Genomic DNA, 19,794 nt, shown 5'->3' with positions numbered 1-19,794 from the left:
GCTCCAGAGGCCTTCCATGCCCCTCAGCGGAGACTCACCTTACCAGCACACATTCCAAAGGGTAGTCACAGCTAAGTGCACACCCCGTGATCGCTTTGAAACTTCCCCTTACTTATCCCACAGTGATATTTTCCTTCTGAATCATTGCAGTATTTACTGCTTGTCTGCACCAGACTGGATGAGGGAAAAGAAGCTTTTTTTTGGTGCCAGGCATTATACAATGTTGTATTTAATCTTCACAACCTTCCTGTGGGGTAAATACAGCTGCTTCACTTTATAGATTAGAAACTTGGCCAGAGAAACTTGGATAATAGTTACAGGAGAAGCGTCTGCCATTTCTGTAGCACCTGATTCAGTGCTAGTCACAGAGATGTGTAAGGCATGGAGACATAGCAGATTCTGGCTCTTAATCCAGAGACCCCGGCTCACCAATCTGCACCGTTTTGCCCTCCTGCATCATGGCAGTTGTGTGGCTCTCTTATTCATGGTACTTTCCAGAATTTGATACTTCTCTTAATACCTGTCATACATTTCCAGTGGTCAGGGAATCTGTTAGGTGACAGTGGCACTAAGGGAGATCCATTAAAAACCCGTCGTGAATCTATCACAAGTTGTGACTTAAATAACTTAACCCTAACTCTGAACCTCGGTTTCCACACCTCTAAAATGGAAATGATATTAGTAACTGCCTCAGAAGGTTTGTGTGAGGACTAAATAATGAATGTTATAATCCCAGCAGAGAGGAAGTGCACAATAAATGGTAGCTTTTATCATTGTTGTCATGCTTTTGTATTTGCAAATAAAAATCCTCTTACCATCTCCTGGGGTTAATGAGGTCAGTGAATATGCTACCCTATTGACGACACAGTTATTCCTTTTCTTTGTCTAGTGTCTAGGGTTCCCTTGGTTCTGGTGCCTGGGGATTGTCGAACATGTCCTGGTTCACCTGTCCTTACCCCTCGTGGTTATGAGTGCTTAATGAGTGCTTGACTCGGGTCAGCCATAAAGCAGAGGCCACACAGTTTAGAGAGCCTTTGCTAGCAGGGGATCACGGGATTGCCAGGGAATAGATTTTCATATTACCTGTATGTGTTAGGAGTACAGACTTTTTTTTAGTTTATGGTATGATACATACTTTTTTTATTTTTTTAAAACTACAGACCCAGAGGTGCAGACCTTAGTTGTATACGTATTCATTCTCCCTCTAAAAAAAGAATTTTTAAAATCTGAGCACATGAATTATATTTTGTTATTTAGGGTTCAACGCTTGATTAAGTGACTCTGCATAGTAATAGGAGAGTGATTTATAACCTATAAGGATTTTTGCTTCAAGGCAAAATTGTGCATTTCTCATGGATGTAAATGTCTTCTGTGTAGCACCACACATGTGTGTGTGTGTGCACGTGTCCATGTTTTGGTTCATTTTATGTTTCGGGGGTTGTGATGTTGGTATGACTGCCAATACCAATGGTTTATCCATTTGCATGTGGATTCCTTTAGCTCTCCAGTTTGCCTTCTCTGATGAGGTGAGGAGTTGTCATTTTAACCAACTGAATCAACACTTTTGAAGATTATGGCAAGGTCTCATTTTTTTCTTCATTTAATCCAGATGCCTCATGAAGACTTCAGCCTCTATGTCTACATATATATGACAGTTAATAATTAGGCCTATAAAGGTCTTTGTAAGAGGCTTTGCCGAAGCGTCTGCCGAGCCTTACAGTGCTTGACGTGTTTCAGAAGACTCAGTGGTGTCTGAACATTGGGGTATTAGGGGATCAGGTCGAGTAAAGAAGTTGATGCAGAAATTGTGGTGGCTTTTATATTATCTTTTTATATATCTTTATATAAATATTCTCTTTCTAATCATAAAGACACGTGCAGTTTGTCTTCTATGTCAGTTAATTCGATTCTACGCAAAAGCTCCGGCAGTTGGAGCTTGGCCTTGCAGAGCAGTTTGTTGTGCAGTTCACCTGCGCGGTCACGCTTTAGATTCCTTTTGGACTTACCGCGGAGGCCGTTCTGGATTCTCCAAGCCGGTGGAGGGCAGCCATCTCTGGATTATGGGGATGCTGATTTGTATCCTGCTGTGCTACCAAGACTTTCTCTTCTCCCCCCACACCTGTGAAAAGAAGGCAGTTTTGGTTGTCTGTGGCCTAAAGTAAAGATACCACAAGGTTCTGTTGGCTGGGGATGGGAAGAATGGAAGTAGGGGATGAGGGAGAATTTGAAACCCCTCTGTGGAAATCTCTCTGAGGTAGAGACTGGCAGGAAAGCAGCCCAGATCATCCATCCTCGTCCTCCAGAGGCTAATGAGCACTGTCTCTTACTGAGCCGCCTGAGGAGGAGGGCTGAGGGCACTCTCCTGTGTCTTCATCTAGACCTGGCTCTGAGTCCAGGAGGGATGTGAAGGCATTTTAAATGTGCTCCCTCCCTGTAATCTCACATTTGAAACCGCATAGTGGGTGGTATAAAGAGGCCTAATAATTAGTTTCTAGTTGACCACACTGTGGCTTATGTATATACTAAAGCAGACCTTAGAACGTGGCTCATTTTTTTTGAGTACTTGGTTTGGCAACTAGGTTTTTAATTCAGTATAAAAAATAGGCATTTTGCCCTTAGTATGTATCAATTATGCAACTCCTAAGAGGACACCAAAAAAGCCGTTCTGTGTCTTCCAGAAGCTAAGTGCCCCAGGAGCGGTACATGATTAGTTCTAGCTTTATCTCAGGTACCGAATGCCTCTGTTCTCAGGCAGAGCCGAAGGACTAGGCGTGGATGGATGGGATGTCTTACTCAGGTTCGAGGAGTAATTTGACAGGATGGGCCTCTTGCGGAGTGTCTTCCTGACACTGTCAGGGCCATAAAATTTTCTTCATGAGTTTCACTTGAAGCGTGAATTTGTGATTTCACTTGTACTTGGTGTCACTCCTGGAGTAATTGGACACAAGCATGAAGCACATGTCAAAGTTCTGATTAGTAAAATGGGTGTGAGCTACAAAAATACTAAGTTTGGAGACATGGAAAATGTGACTGATCATTCTCTCACAGGCAGTAAGCTTTACTGTCTATTTTTGTGAAATTAGTTTAACCTACAATTAGTTTAATCTTTTGAACTTTATCCCACATTTACTTCTTCCATTTAACAGTTAGCATTTGCCCAACCATTTAGGAATCTCCTGCCCTGAACCCTTCCGAGTCCTTTGTTGATGACCTGCTCATGGAACTTGGTGTGCCCTGCGTCAGGGTGGCGGTTCACGGGTTCATACTCCCTTCCTTCCCCCACCTCCTCGTCCCCCCGTCACTCTCCGAACTCTCAGCCGTAGGCTCTGTGTCCGGCTCACTTGGTATGTGCAGTGCTGAGCACGGAGTTTGCTCATAGTAGATACTTACAGATACTTAGTAAGTATTCGCTGAGTTCAAGCTAACTATCTTAAACAAAATAAAAATCAGTGTTGGACTTGCCATGTACTTACAGAGGATATAATGTCCAGTGTTGGTCTGTCCAAATGGCTACCAAAATCTAAACCAAATTGAGGGAATGGCTGTGAATTGTAGCATCAGGCTTTGCTTGAAATTTCAGTACGCATACTCCACATACATTCTGTAGTCTTGTGTTGATATTTACTGATGGGTGCACTGGCAGTAGCCCCAGCAGTGCATTTATTTTTAACTTTCTTAGTGAAATCTGGGTTGGAAACTTAACATGACAAAATCAGCAGCTGAAATTGAGCGTTCAGATTGCCTAAAATTGAAAAATTGAAATATGAAGGGAGCATGAGCCTTATAAAAACTGCTGTGTCCTTGCAAAATATTAATGCTGGTTAGATGTAGCTTATACCTTTTCTGTCTTTATCCCAACACATTTTAAATAGGAAAAAGTGTATGTGCAGTTGACATGTAGGATGAAGCTGTGAGAGGACTACATTTTTAGGAAATGAGTTTGCAGAATGCCTTTGGGTGGTTTTTTTCCCCCTCTTTTGCATTTGTATGTATTTGTTTGTCACAGATACAAGGAACTAGTTCTTGTGGAGAGCATAGGCTGATTGCTCACCATTCCAGTTAAACACCCTGCGTTTTGTTTAGTTATGTTGTGTGGCTTCAGTATACATTACTCTCCCTTAGGCCTCATCCACATACCTCAGAGTAACCTAATATGTGTCATTAAATTAAAAACATGATTTGAGCTTAGGGGTTTCATTTATAGTTAGAAAAGTGAAATGTAAGGAATTCAGTGACTACACAAACTATTTAAATACAATTTTGGAAACTTTTCACAGCGAGCTGTATTACAGATGAAATTTAAATCGTGTAGAGATGGGTGATCATTTTGGCTTCTTCTGTTAGCCCATGACTTTATTTTTTTAATTTTTTTATTTTTTTTGCTGATAATTTTTTTTTTATTTCTCTTGAAAACAGAGTACGGATTAAATAAGGGTATTGGGTGAGTTTCAGACACTTGGGACTTTTTTTTTCCTGGAGAATGGAGGGAAAGGGGGTTGGGGGAAGGGGCTCTTTTAATATGTAGGTGCTTCAGGGAGAAGCAAAGCATTTTATCTGTTATTTCCACTGGAACTGACGCTTGGAGTGGGGGGAGGAGATGAGCTCAGTGCATCAGTCACCAGCGCTGTCATCAGCGTTGCCAGAGAGGTCAAGGGCGGACATCATGGAATTTATTTTTTATAGAACTTATGATTCTTATCTTTTGGTGACCAACCATTCTTTACCTTTTATTTTCAATTTTTTTTAAAATTTTCATGCTATAATCTGTATAAAACTTGTATTTTCATTAGCAGAATAATTTTATTTACTGCTACATTAGGTTAGGAAGTGTTAGGTTTGGGCTGGATTGGAATTAGGTGTGAATGATCTGAATTCAGATTTTGCCTTTATTTGCTTTGGGGTTATTTTTTCAAATGATGGAGGAGGAAAGAATCAGAAAACATTTGTATTGTTTAAGGCCAAAGAGGAAACTTTGCTTTGCGCCAGCAGCGAGCCCCCTGAAGGCTGGGCAGACAAGCTGAAACTCCTTTGGGTTCTCTGGATTCTAAAACACTGCTCTGAATGTGGGGTCGCAAATATTTGTCCCATTGAGATTTTTCACATTTTTTTAAAGGTTACACATTTTTTCACAGGGATACTTCTGACAACTCTGAAGCTGATAATACTTTACATGTATACCTTGTTTTTGCTTTAGAAGTTTAAGATGAGGAAAAATTAAATGTGGGCTGAACTAAAGTTACGTATTAAAGATCTTAATTCAGCTTTTAGCTTGATTTTGTTTAGCTTTGATTTATGAAACATCAAAAAGAAAAGAAGCAGGAAAATATTTAGATTGTTTATAGTCAAAGATGAAGATTTAAAATAGTACCCAGATAATTTAGGGCGAAGTAAATCTTTGTCTTAAAATACTCAGCTGAAGGCAAAAACTTTTTTAGAGTCTGTTCTTCAAGCGTGTTAATTTTTTTTCTGATTATAATATAAAATAATACATATTTATGTAGTTTTGAAAATAAAAGTCAGTTGTAGTCTCAGCATTTAATTACCGCTATTTGTTATATTTCTTAATTCACATAGTTTATTTTGCTGTAGATGTTTATATTATACATAGATACCTATTTATATTCGTATTATGATTTTTTTTTCTTCACATTCTTTGGAAAGATGGTTTTTAATGGCTGTATGCATAGTAGCCGATTGCTTGGAAGAACTATGAGGTATTTCACCAACTCTCTTTCAGTGGGTGTTGAGTTTAGTAAGTCCAAGGTTTTGCTGTTCTGAAAAAATCTACAGTGTTATTTTCTTACCTGATGAATTGGAATACATTTCTGAAAGTGGAATTATCAGGTTAAAGGGTATATGGTATATATAGGATACGAGCAGCTTTAAAACTTTTTAATTACGTAGTGTCAGACCCCACCCCAGAAAGACTATGCCGAAAGGATTCTTTTACCTTTTATTTACCACATGTAGTCAAGTTTACTATTTTCTGTGTCATCATTAAAGAGACTTTTATTTGTTTGTTTGTTTATTTATTTATTTATGGCTGTGTCGGGTCTTCATTTCTGTGCGTGGGCTTTCTCCAGTTGTGGCGAGTGGGGGCTACTCTTTGTTGCGGTGCGCGGGCTTCTCAGTGCGATGGCTTCTCTTGTTGCGGAGCATGGGCTCTAGGCGCGTGGGCTTCAGTAGTTGTGGCACACGGGCTCAGTAGTTGTAGCACACGGGCTCAGTAGTTGTGGCTCGTGGGCCCTAGAGCACAGGCCTAGTAGTTGTGGCGCACGGGCTCAGTTGCTCTGCGGCATGTGGGATCCTCCTGGACCAGGGATCGAACCGGCGTCTCCTGCTCTGGCAGGCAGACTCTCAACCACTGCACCACCAGGGAAGTCCCAAAAGAGACTTTTAAAGCTATTTTCTTAATTTAGTCACTAGTTTTAAGACCATAGCACAGATTAAGAGGTGAATTGCATAAGTCATTTTTAGAATTGGGTGAGACCTTAAATATCACATACATATTAATAATAGTAGCTGATGAAAATACATAGCTTCTATGTTCTCATCTTTCTCCCGGGGATCTTTGAGATTATGTTTCTGTAAGTCACCTTCTGTACCTCACACTAGGGTATTGATACTGTGGAGAATTAGGCCAAGAAATAAAGGCAGCAGGCTGTTTGTTCCCTTGTTTATTTTTTTAATTGGTTTACATATTCTTCCCTGCACTTTTTTTTTTTTTTAATAATTGTAAATTGGATGGAAAACAAAAAGCAAATTGAGACTTAATGTACATTTTAGATCCATGGACGATAGCTCGGAGAACTGGTTCTTGTTTGTCCCATCACTTAGTTTTTAAACTAAATGCTATAGACCAGTGTTACTTTGTAAATTACCAGTAGTACTTTAATTGGTTTGAGCAGCCTGCCAAAGTCACTAGAAAGAATGTGAGAAACAAACTTGGGTAATTATTGAAGTCACGTGTGTGTGCTTTGTTCTTGGAGCCCCAGTTTGGTATAGGCATGTGTGTATTAAATTTAGCTTACTCTTTAATTAGAACCATGCTTCATCCTGCTGTTTTTATAAAATGGTGGGGAAATTCTGAAGAGTTGGTGTTTTAGAAACACCCAGGGTTTTCATTTAGCACAAGGTGTCCAATGATTTGGAGTTTGAGAACGAAGCTCTCAGTAGCCCGTAATTAATAGGACCTTGGAATGTTCCATCTGGAAGGTACCTTACGACTAATCAGTGGTGCATCAGAGGTTCTCAGTCAAGAGGAAATTTCAGCCTGAGTAGGTGGGCAGGAGGATATTTTGTTAAGCCTAAGCATATTATAGAATAAAATGCAAAATTATAGGAAGTTGTAAGACAAGCCATTGAATGTCAGGGACATGAGCTTACCCGCTGCAGCCCTGGGCCAACCCCGACCCTCACACTCAGCTTCTTCACCCCTGCTTTTAGTGGCACGTCAGTGGAAGATGAAAAGCTCTAGTGGAGCCCAGCCTTTGCTTCTCCTGACAGAGAAGTAAGGCCTGGGGAGGTAAAGGATCCTGCCCACGTTACATGGGAAGTTACTTTGCATAATGGGAACTGCAACCCAAGTCCCCTTACTCCGAGTCTAGCACTACCGTTTGGCAGGTGTACCCCCCAGTTTTAAGTGCCTTATTCTACATACACCTAAATTGTATTTCATGTGAAAGTTTCATGTCAGTGACACTCATTGGATTAGAGAGTACCTCCACTCTGGCTCACTGCTTATTGAAAAAATGATCTGTAAAAGACCAACCTTGTCATTATTTCAACAAGGCTGGGTACTGAGAAGCTCGCTACATCCTGGGGAAGGCTGTGGACTGCTCTTACAGACACCAGAGCCCAGCTTAAGTGCTGGGTCTGCAGGTCAGGGACGGGAGGGGGAGTTACAAATGTGTGATTTTAGTCTGGGGCCACAGTGTCCACAGCAGAGGTGTGTCCCTTCTGATAGGGATTGTTGGTACAAGGATAGTGGTTTCATCATTATTTTTATACATAGTCACTCTCCTCTCTATCAGCCACATGTGTGTCCTCTAATACCACCTAGCACAAATTGGATTGTAAATGGTGCCCACTTAATACTTGCTGAATTAAACTTGTTCATAAAGTATGGGTATGTGTGTGTGCGCACATGTGCACACGTACACATCCATGCTGAATTTTCACACTGGTACTCTGTTTAATGGGAAGGAAATTGGAAAACTAGAGCTGAGCTAGCCAAGTCCTTCTGTTGACATAGAACTCACCTACAAAAGGACAGTTTGCTGTATGTAATGTTTGTATTTAAATGCTTGTGGTGTTGCCTCACTGATTTAATCCATGTACCAGGTCATTATTCAGAAGATGAAATGTTATTACAGAAGACATTTTCTGAGAAAAGTTGATCAGTCATGCAGGACTCTACAGAACTTTGAGTCCTATTAATAACACCAAAATAGAATTTTTTCATATATTGTATCATAGAATTCACTTGACATTGGAACATTATTGAGGGTTTGGGGGAAACATGTGGTCTGGTTGCTATGATTGTGTAAATGAAGAATAATCTTGAGGTTTTAGAATAAGACCTAGAAGTTCATCATTTTAAAATTTTATGTACGTGTGGCTGAATGGAAGTAATATTTGTTCACACACAACGAACTTACTGAAAGTGGGGGGTGTGTATGAGTGCAAGCTGACAAGAAGTGATAGTGGCACACAGTGTGACTGACGCCAGCACTGCAATTTGAGTGCTGTGTGAAGCTAAGAACAGTGGTGAAAAGGAAGAACGCTTGTAAAAGGCTGCTTAATCTTTTCACTCTGTAATTTAGTTTTTATAAAAAGGGTCCCTGTAACTTTCTACTCTTTTGAGAAACTTTATTTTAAAATTGTTTTGCAAATTCAAGGTGGTAGGTACAACTCTATGAAAGAATAAGGGAGGGAGAACTCATCTGTATTAAGCTCCGAGTCCCACCAACTAAGCACGGAGCATACTCTGCCTTATTTAGTCTTTACAACAGTCCTGAGACATAGCTTTCGTCTTGGAATTACACCAGAACTGGGGCTGAGAGTTTACTGGATGGCTCTTTCCCTAGACCATACCTGCAGTCCGCCTCTGCCACCTGGGATTCTTTGAACCATACCTGCCTTCCGTGATAAACTGGGAGCTCCAGAGGCAGGTCGATGGCTGCCTTTGCTCTGGGCCCGTCCCAGGCTCTCTCCTCGGTCAGCTCGGGAGCGGATCGGTCTCCCACATATACCACCTTGGGAGAACAGTGGTGCTGAGTGGGACCGTGGTGAAGACACTGATGTGTGCGATGAGCTCCTGGTTCACCCCTCCCCCGCCACTCACCCCTCTCCCCCAAGTAAACATGCTAGTATATTGTGCTTACTAGGACAGTAGCCTGCACTAAGTTTCACAGAAATCATCAGCAATACTATAGCTTGCAATCCCCCCGCAACCCGGTTTTTATAATGAAAAATTTCAGAAGCAGCCATAAAAACCGAAAGAATAGAACAGTAAACACGTCCATCTAGATTGGACAGTTGTTAGCACTTTGCCGTATTTGTTTTTGCCCTCCTCTTCTCCCTCTTCTGCCTCCTCTCCTTCTCTCTACCTATTTATTTATTTATTCATTCATTCATTCATTCATTCATTCTGAACCTAGAAATCCAGAGTAAGTTTTTATACTCTGAGCCTGGGGTGACATGTTTTGAGGATCCAAATTCTAATTGCTTTTTCATGTTTTTATGAAAGTAAATTGCGAACATTTTATTTTATCTGTCCACATAGTCCCCCATCTCTCTCCCTTGCTCTTTTTTTTTTTTTTAAATAGTTTTCCTTTTTTACCCTAACTCTTGATTTGATTCCCTACTACATTTAAACTATGAGGTGTAATCATTTATGGAAGTTAAAGTCTGGATGTATGGGATTTGCCTTCAAATACTTGATAATTATAGATCACTTTTGCTGCTACATCCCTTTACATGGTCCCCCCTTTTGGTTGAAAAATACCTCAGTTAATAAACAGTGCCCCAGACTTCCCTGGTGGTGCAGTGGTTAAGAATCTGCCTGCCAATGCAGGGGACACGGGTTCGAGCCCTGGTCCGGGAAGATCCCACATGCTGTGGAGCAACTAAGCCTGTGTGCCACAACTACTGAGCCTGTGCTCTAGAGCCCGCGAGCCACAACTCCTGAAGCCCACGCACCTAGAGCCCGTGCTCTGCAACAAGAGGAGCCACTGCAGTGAGAAGCCTGTGCACCGCAGTGAAGAGTAGCCCCTGCTCACTGCAACTAGAGAAAGCCCGCGCAGCAATGAAGACCCAACGCAGCCAAAAATAAAAAATAAATAAAATAAATAAATTAAAAAAAAAAAACAAAAAACAGTGCCCCTCCACTTGCCAGTGTTTGAAGACAAGAAGACGACTAATCTTCCTCATGGTTTTTTTATTGAGGCTCAATAAAATGGATGAGACCTCACCACATCCACGGTGGGATTGCGATAATGGTGTTATGAGAACCTTTACGTATTAAAGGCTCACTATTGATATGATGTGAATTGAATTTGGTGTTTAATGTGAAATATGAATAGTGTAATTTGAGGCGGAGCACTGCGCCTATTAAATTGTAGAGCCAGGAAGTAACTTGGTCTGTGGAAGGAGGGTTTGCAGCAGGGGAATACTGCTGCTTTTGCTAAAATGATTTCAAATTTCCAAATACCTGAATTAAACACATATGAGATTGTAATTTTCTTCATGTACGTCTGTGATGATGTTACCCAACAGTCAATTTTAAGTCACGATTGCCCATTTTCAATTTTCCTCATGCAGAAGGAGCTGGCAAGCAACCCTGACTGTCCTCAGATGTGTGCCTATAAGCTGGTGACCATCAAATTCAAGTGGTGGGGACTGCAAAGCAAAGTAGAAAACTTCATTCAGAAGGTAAAGTCTGTTCAGAGGGTGGTGACTTACATTTAGGTTAAGAGTTGAAGTAGCTATTAATGGTATATTTTCTCTTTTGCCACTTTTTCCTTCTCGTTTAGGTGAAATTATTGCCCCTCTGTAATTCCTCTCTGCCCTCCTTTTTCTGCCTACAAACAGCAAAAACAGGTGCCAGCAGAGGTTTTAAGGGGCTTTCTTTGGAGAAAAGCATAGTGGTTTTTGGTGCAAAGTGCTTTCCTGATGGTTTGCCCAGCTCTTCTGTAGAGAGCCCTTTCCACATCCAGCATGTCTCCAAGGGGACCTGGGGTCCTGGCACTGGCTGGAGGGAGAGGCCACGCCTTGATGTTGGGGCTCCTCTGTCCCAGCTCGGCTGATAGCCCCTGCACACAGGTCTCTCCTGACACACACCTTCTGTGCACTGTGCACTTTCCACCTTCTGGTGGGATGTCTTCTTCAGAGATCCTCACTGAGAATAGTTACGCTGAACCTAGGGTGACATAATCTGAGGATCCAAATTCTAATTACTTTTTTATGTCTTCTTTATTCAACTGAAAGTAACACAAGTATTTTGATGTAGAAAGAGGGGAGAATTGCAGTTGCATAGAAACACATGGTTGTAAACATGTGAGGAACATGGAAAGTTTCTTTGGTATGTAATTTTCCTATAGGGTGAATAGGTCATTCCATTATCATTATATAGAGGCCCCTGTTATATCTCTGAACGTCCCACAACTAGTTGCATCTGAGTTTCACTGTAACTTTTCTACTTTTAAACTGTAACTGCTCTAACATTTTTTTAAAAAAAGGATCTTATACACATAGCTGATTCACTTTGTTATACAGCAGAAACTAACACAACATTGTAAAGCAATTATACTCCAATAAAGATGTTTAAAAAAAAAAAAAAGGATCTTAAAGTGCTGGAAACTTTCATTATTCTTGGGCCTGCTTGCCGTTGGCCACAGTAGGCACTCTGTAAATATTGGCTTCTTTTCTTCCTCTTGGATCAGAGTAATAGATTAACAATCCAGTTCTGATAAATAGAAGGTACACATGTAATTGATGAAGTCCATCCTGTTCATGGAAAAAAAAATTTAAGTCGATTGTCCAAATGTACTATTCACTGTTCATTGCACTTTTCTCGCTTCTTGGGAAAGTGTAGTAAAACTTAAATAATCCAGCAATTAAAACCACTAATTATATATGTTAAAGCCACTAAATATATATATATGTGTGTGTGTGTGTGTGTGTATATATATATATATATATATATATATATATATATATATATACACACACACACACACACAAACACACACACCTAGTAACAATAGAGCAGAAAAATTAATGGAGAGTATATAAGAATTCTTAATAAAACATTTTATTCTAAAGAACCTGGGACTCTCTTCTTTAAGTACATGTTGTATTCTACCTCACCATATTTCTTTGAATTGCAGAGAAGTTAAGAATGACAGTGTATGGTTTTATAGCAGAAGAAATCAAGTTGACCTTTAGTCACTGACATTAGAAAAAGGTAAAAGTAAGTCGGGTCCAGCAGGAGTTTGTGTTGGATCAGAATGCCCACCACATTTGTTTTCAGTTTCTGGTAAATCATTCTACCTTTGCAAGGAGGATTGTTTCACATTTCAAAGGGAGATTTTTCTTTTTACTTTGTTTTACAAAATGTTAATAGGATGGAATTAAGATTTTCACTAATTGAAATAGTGGTCTTTTCAAACCAAGAATATGTAGATTTCATGGGTTATCTGGGGCATATAAAGTTAATATGTTATTAATGTTAGAGTTTTGCCGTCTTATAATCATTTTCTTCTTTGTTTTAAAAGCAAGAAAAAAGGATATTTACAAACTTTCATCGCCAGCTTTTTTGTTGGATTGACAAGTGGATTGATCTGACAATGGAAGACATTAGGAGAATGGAAGATGAAACTCAGAAAGAACTAGAAACAGTAAGACTTCCCATTCTGGGGAAATTCTCTAATTTCCCCTTTCTAAAACTGTGTGCTTAATAAGTATAGACTTACAATTAGGAAAAGTGTTATTGAAAGCCATTTCTTAATCTCTATATCCTCATCAAAATCCAGTTTCTTAGACACTAATATCCTTTTATTCCGATTTCTCTCTTGTTGAGCATCTTTCGTGAAAGTAAACTAGAACTTTGTTGATCCAGAATTTGTTACGTGTAAAATGTTCAGCAGTCTTGTATTCTTTTTCATGCATTGGTTGTCCATGCTGGTGCCTGGTTCGCAGTCCTTTTAGGCATTCACTTTATCAGGCCAAGTTGCCTTTGTCATTTTGTTATCGCAGTAAGTTATTAATGCTAGCACAGTAAGTCCTAGTTCCCTATTCTGTAGATAAGATAAGGCTAGTAGTATTGTCATTGATTGCAGAAGTGCCTCCTCCCATCCCACAACTAGCAGTGTCTCCTTATTTCTTACAAGCTTTAGGCAGAAATTCAGGTGATCCTTGGGCTGGAGGTCTGTGTGCCATTTCTCAAAGTTAAGCCCACCCCAGCTCCTCCTGCACCAGAGTGCCGGCCCTGCAGCTCAAGAGCACCCCCTTTCTCCCAGAGTGGGTTCTTCCCCGACTTACTCTTGCATGCGTCTGGTTTTGCTTTTGCTCTGGGCTGTGCTTCTTTTCAGTTGGAAGTAAGGCCCCACGGGGGAAGTGAACCCGAGGAATGTCCAGGGTAGGCTGTGGTTTCCATGCAGGCATCCAGAGTCCTGCCAGCAGTCCCAGTTTGGGAAGCCCCGTGGGCGGGCGCGAGTGTTTGACGAACGCCTGTGTGTGAGGCAGGAACTCCATTTAATCACAGGAGAATGGCAACAAATCAGGTTCTTTGGCACAGAAGGAAATCTATTTGTCTGGCACATAGCATTGTAAAGAATCTGTGTTTAAAATTGCTTACTTTTGGTGATTACAGCAGATCTGCTTCTAATTAGCTTTATACAAACCTTCTGAGAGGACTAGGACATATTTTCTTTATAAGGCAATAAAATGTTTTAACCTTATCTTATACATAAAGTAAACTTTAAGCAGCCTCCAACTTATGAATGGATTTTGTTCCAAAAGTTTTTAAGTTCAGTTTTTGAGATTTGGAACATGTTTTCCCATAGTGACAACATTATAAATTGGGGTTTGGTTTGCAGGCCAGACAATAGAGGCCTCTCTGACCTCAATTTCTCATACTAATAGTATGGCTCTGAGTTCTAGATCTTGGGAGTAAGGTGATAGGATGGCAAGCATGGAAGACCATCCCTTACACCCTTATTTTTAGGCTGGCCCCAGGCAAAATATTTAAACGGACAAGAGTAAGTCGTGGGTACTTGCTACCTTCCTTCCAATGCCTCTCTCCCACTTTTGTCTTCCCTTTCTCAAGAGTCAGGTTCCCTTCTCTGAGAAGCACCCCTCACCACCACCCAGTCTTAGTCCCTTTCCTCCTGCCTTGCCTGGTTTTGCTCCTTCCAGGTGCTCCAGGCTCCAGTAATAGCTGCCACCTCTGCCTCCAACCCCTCTGAGCAGCCGGTGTCAGCTGAACATTAAAAAGAAAGCAGCAGGATTACACACTCGTTCTCACTAAGCTTATGGTACAGCCTTGGCATCTCCAGAAAACGATTTGCCAACACCAAGAAGAAAGAGAAAATGGACTTATATTTATTGATTCGAACTCTCAGGAAGGAGGCTTTCATTTGGTTTTGATTTCTATGCTGAAGGCCCGTCCATAGCACCAGGAAGAGTGGTGATGGCTGAAGGGTAACGAGTGGAGCCCTCCCTGGTTTGGGCTCTGGACCCCTCGGACCGAACTTGGCCGAGGCCTTGTCTTCCCCCAGGGGAGTGCTTACTTCCCTCACAAGTTTTTAGTCTCAAGGTGCCTGAACACAGCGCCAACAGGAGAGCCCTGACAGGAGGTGGTGACTCTGGCTGCCACCTGTGGCAGAGGGCCTGCAGGCTCAGCTGCTTCTCCGTGCACATCTGTTACTTGTGAGTTGGGAATCGCACTTGAAAAGAAGGTGTAAGAAGTGTTACACAGAAGCCCAGTTTATTAGAAAGCATCATTATTGTATCCACATGGCTTAAACTGACAAATTCCCTCATAAAGTTGGTAGAAATCTGTCATTGGTTCAGGGTTGGGAATCCATGGCAGTTTCTTTGTTAAATATTTCAAAAATACTTCAAGTCAAACTGCAGGGTTAAATTCTGATCATCTTAATGTTAAGTCCCATTTACTTCGTTCTAGGTCGTTGGGGAGTGCTTTATTCCACATCACATTGCTGCTGCTCTGGGTCCTCACAGTTGGTTTGTGAGCATCTCAGTCTGGGCAGCCTCATGCCCACAGGCCAGAATGCCTACCCAGAAAACACCTGCCTCCTGAAGAGGCTTAACGTTTTCAAGTCCTCTTCACCACGGAGGAATTTCCCCTTTTCTTGAGGTCCTGTTTCCCTGACACCTGATGATAGAATTTGATGTGTTATATAATTCTCTTCTTAATTCGCAAATATCTGAAGAATTGGATTTCTTTCAAATGGGTTTTGGCCCTGGAGAGAAGGCGTAGCATCTCGAGAGGTTAGGCATGAGAGGAATGCCCCTGCCTGTAATCCTGCAGAGGAATACTGGGGTTAGGCCCAGCAACTGAAGGAGTACTTACGGCAACGTTATGCCTGTTCTCAGCTGGACCTTCAGGAGGGGTCGGGGGAGGGGGGAAGGGTTGAGCTTCAGAAATGTGTTTATTACATGTGTTTCTTTTCTGTCCATTCTTTTAATTTTCTCATTGAATTGTCTCTAGGCCGTTGTTGTGAATGCCTGTCCTTTCTGATGCCTGTCCTTGTGTCCGTTGTTTCTTATACATTGTTACTGTGCTCGCTTGTTCTTCCTTTTGTCCTCCCTCTTTTTAATAAACTTCCTGTAAAGAACTCCCTTGAGGGACACTGGTCTCAGAAGCCAGAGGTGGCCACATCTCATGGCTTCCTGTCTGGTCCAGGGACTATGAAAAGGTGAACCAGACCATCGGGGCATTTTCTCACACTGTATTAGTGAACAGTTCATTTACCCTGGCTATCTTTGATAATTTCACATCATCAGTCTGCAGGCTTTTGTTTCCTAGATTCGAGAATAGATACATTTTTTGTGCTGTGGTAAGAAAAGCCTTTTGCAAGATTTACTTTAGATCAAGGTAACTAGAAGGGCCTCGGAACTTCATTTTTAATGTGGATATGCTTGTAAATAGGCAGCGGTCACTTCACAATCTCTTCTAGATCTTTTTTCTCCCCTTGCTTACTAACCCAATTTAGAGTCTGTGATTTCAGCAGCTCATGATTTTATTTTACGTTTAGATGCGTAAGAAGGGTTCCGTCCGAGGCACGTCGGCTGCTGATGTCTAGATGAGTCCCCTGTAGGGTCAGAGACAATATCAAACTGTGTAAGTGAAGACCTGGGTAAAAAGAATGTTTAAAAACCAATACCTTTTTGGTAATGGGTAGTTAACTTGCTGAGTGGAGACAACATATTAAGTATGGTTTAATTTTTAGAATGTAAGAGGTATATATTTCAGACATTGACAGTGAACACCTGAGTTATTATTCTGTAAGAATTCTATCTGTGGAAGAGGTTGAATTTAGTAATCCTAAATGTTACGGGTTAGAATCCAGCTGCCAAGTATACTTACTCATCATGCAGCACTGTCCTAGAAACCAGCTGAGTTTTCATCGATAGCCAGTTAATTGACCTATTTCTCACTAGGACCGTTTGTGGTTAGTAAGGAAATATGTGAAAGCATTCAAAGTCAAAGATCCTTCATCCCATGCCATGAGGGCCAATCTCAGTAATTCATTTTAGTTGACATTTTTTTGAATATCAGGAAGTCTCCCTTCATGTTGACTTTTCAGTTATCTTTACATTTAGCTTTAATATGTGTAAATACACTGCTTTTTGTTTACAGTGTAAAATATTTCGATGGTCTTATTTCTTTCACACAGATTTATATGCCTAGATAAGAGATTTTCCTAGAGGGGAAAAAAAGAGCCTCAAAATCTACCCCACATATTAAAACCAGGATGAAAAACAAAAATCGGCAGTACACTGTCGTCATTCATTAATATTGAGCTATGATGTTTATTGAGAAAAATGAGAAGACAGAACACACTTCTTACCCCACTGTTTCTTGGCTGCCCCCTGACACGTGCTACCTGCTCTTTAATTATTGAACACCGGAGAAACGAAATGTTCACTCCTGAAGAAAAATACCAAATAAGAATGGATGAACTCTGCCAGGATTCCTCCAAAGCCCTTTTCTTAAAATTTAGTGTTCATTTACAATTTTTTTAAAATTTATTATTACTTTCATTAAGGTCTTCTGAGTTTCTGTGATTTATTTCTGCTTCTAATTTATTTTCCCTCTGATGAAACAAAATATTATGCCCTTAGTTAAGACCAGAATCAAGAGATTAAATGTTTAAAATGCAGTAGTTGGGGTGCATTGTCTGCCAGAAGTTTTGCTACACTGAGGATTTTTTTCCTAGAGAATGTTTGTGACAAGCTGCGGTCTAACATTTTTTGCGTCTCTGTATTTTAACACATTGCACTGTCTCACTTTCCTTACAGTTACGTAATCAAGGTCAAGTAAGGGGAACAAGTGCAGCCAGTGATGAGTGAAGAAGAATCTGACTATGTCTTGCAGTGTTGACGTTTCCCAGACGTGTGCTTGTGGTTATGTGCCCACAGGCACAGGTCCCAACCACGTGTGTATATATGTGTGTCCTATCTGTAGCTGTATATAAAACGCATGTAGAGCTGCAGATCAAAATACACACACTTGTGTATATATGTACATACAAACATACTGAAGGGATTAGTACAATTTCTCCAAAGTACTGTACCTATCTTCAGCAAGAATGCAAAAGAAAATATTTTCAATATATATACCTGGAACAGATTTTAATAATTATCAGAGTAATACCATTAATGGACGAATTGACTGCAGTGTAATACTAGCTGGTATGTTTCATAAATGGCAAGTTGTGGACCAATATATATATAGCCTTTTATTACTTTTCTGTTCTTTTAAATCAGTCTCTTACAAATTTTAATTTTAGTGCCATAATCAACAGACTCCCACAGAAAAATTTATTAGAAATCTTTTGGTATTCCAAGGAATCTGGAATGTAACTCTGAATGTATTTATAATCATTTATTTCTGGATTTTCATTATCATACAGCCAAACTGGATAATATCTATTAGTAAGTAGTAGAGTTACCGACCAGTTTTTACTTGTTTGCCCCAAGGAAAAGATCCTTTTAAAAAAAATTCCATTTTTTATTGGATTTTTGTATGTTGAATTTCAAGTATTTTTCTACATCAAGTCTAGCAAAAATGGAAATGACAGTCTGTGATTTATAACAAACACTATACAATTTTCAGGCTTCTGTTAGGCAAAGAAAGAAATTGATGAAGAAATTAATAGGATTGTAGGCTGTTTAGAAAAATTCGACGTACAGCACTTCCATGGAGTCTTGTTTCTGAAATGACTGTTTTCTGAAATTACAACTTGGAAACTATGCAAAGGATCTAGATTCCTCACAGCTTACACGGTAGAATATAGATAGTGATGACATTTTGCTCTTTTCATGTTGAAATATACTTTAAGGGGGAGATGCTGCCTTTGAGATAAGAAGAGGTTCAGAGGCAGCATGAGGCTTGTCTGCACATGGTTAGGAGGCCCTGCCAGGGGCCAGCGCGGTTCCACCCGTTGGGATGTGCTCTGAAGTAGGACGTCATTAGAACATATTCTGAAAAAGCATCATGAAAATGCCGGTTAGAAGCTGCTGCCCCTTTTTTCTTTCTTTTTTCCTTTTTTTTTTAAAGAAAGGAACAATAGCTAGGTAAGATTTTTATCATCTTTCTCTGTCCAAATCCAGTTTCTCTCCTGTCAGTCCTGGGAGCTTGAATAGAGGGATATTGTTGAAGCCTTCAAGTCACAAACCATCTTCTTTAACCTCCCGTCCCTCCTACAGCACACAAGCCCCTACGTGGTCGTGTCACATTAGTCATCTGATTTGCTGACAGTCCTGCCTTCCCTGCTCCTTGTTTTCCCACGACCTGTGTCCCCACTGAAGTGATCACAGTGACTTAGACAAGGATGTTAGGATCACTCCTGCGCTGCGATACCCTTTATCCTCGGCTGCAGACCCCACGTCGCACATGTCCTCTGTGTACTCAGGATCAAGACTGATGTTTACTCTCTGGGCACTGTTGTAAGATAGGTTTTGTCAAAGCATAATCATTGTCTGCAAAGTGATGCCAGGAAGATTATTGCTAATTTTGTGAAATAAAGAGTCTAGCCTTCTCCTTTTAATGAACTTAACTCTCGTTGGCGTCTGTAGCATCATTGGGAGCTTAGGCGCACATGGAAATGAGAGCCCAGCGCATGGATTTTAATGTTTTTCTAACAACTGTGGAGATTTGAGGGAATGTGTGGTGAATGTAAAATATCTAGTTTACTTGGCAGTCTCTTGTGTAAATTACAGTAAAACAAAGTAAATGAAATTTAAACAAAAAATAAATTTGATCACAAAATGCCACTTGTGTGCTTGAGTGGTTGTTTCCCTGATGCCACGTCTGGTTTAGAACACTGTGGACCACTTCTCTGCTGTTTTTTCAAGAATTCTCTAATTTGCAGCACTACCCACTCTGGGAAAAAAATTTTAATTTGTCTTTAAAATCTGAGCAGTAAAGAAGGATTATATATTAGTCTCAGGGGTTTTTAAAAAATTATTCTTAAAGGGGAAAAATAAGGAAAATCCATAGTATTTTTTAAAGTACTCAGTAAGCATTTTGCTGTTAGATTC

General features: G+C 40.4%; 1 protein-coding gene across 2 annotated transcripts in view; it reads left to right on the top strand.

The window, feature by feature from the left end:
* The window catches only part of PITPNB (phosphatidylinositol transfer protein beta), a 61,394-nt gene extending 41,867 nt beyond the window's left edge, over nt 1-19,527 (top strand). Inside the window, exons 9-12 of one of the 2 annotated variants that reach the window (XM_082355618.1) lie at nt 10,825-10,935; nt 12,780-12,902; nt 16,284-16,369; nt 17,551-19,527. In XM_082355618.1, the coding sequence (XP_082211744.1) occupies nt 10,825-10,935; nt 12,780-12,902; nt 16,284-16,331 (282 nt within the window). In that variant the 3' untranslated portion in view covers nt 16,332-16,369; nt 17,551-19,527. The remainder of the gene's footprint in view (nt 1-10,824; nt 10,936-12,779; nt 12,903-16,283; nt 16,370-17,550) is intronic. The other variant, XM_082355617.1, reaches the window with a different exon arrangement.
* The last annotated feature ends 267 nt before the right edge of the window (nt 19,528-19,794 follow it).

Source organism: Balaenoptera borealis (assembly GCF_965194805.1).
Source record: "Balaenoptera borealis genome assembly, chromosome: 14".
Lineage (NCBI taxonomy): Eukaryota > Metazoa > Chordata > Mammalia > Artiodactyla > Balaenopteridae > Balaenoptera > Balaenoptera borealis.
The sequence above is the reverse complement of the archived record's forward strand: the minus strand, read 5'-3'. Positions and strand labels throughout refer to the sequence as shown.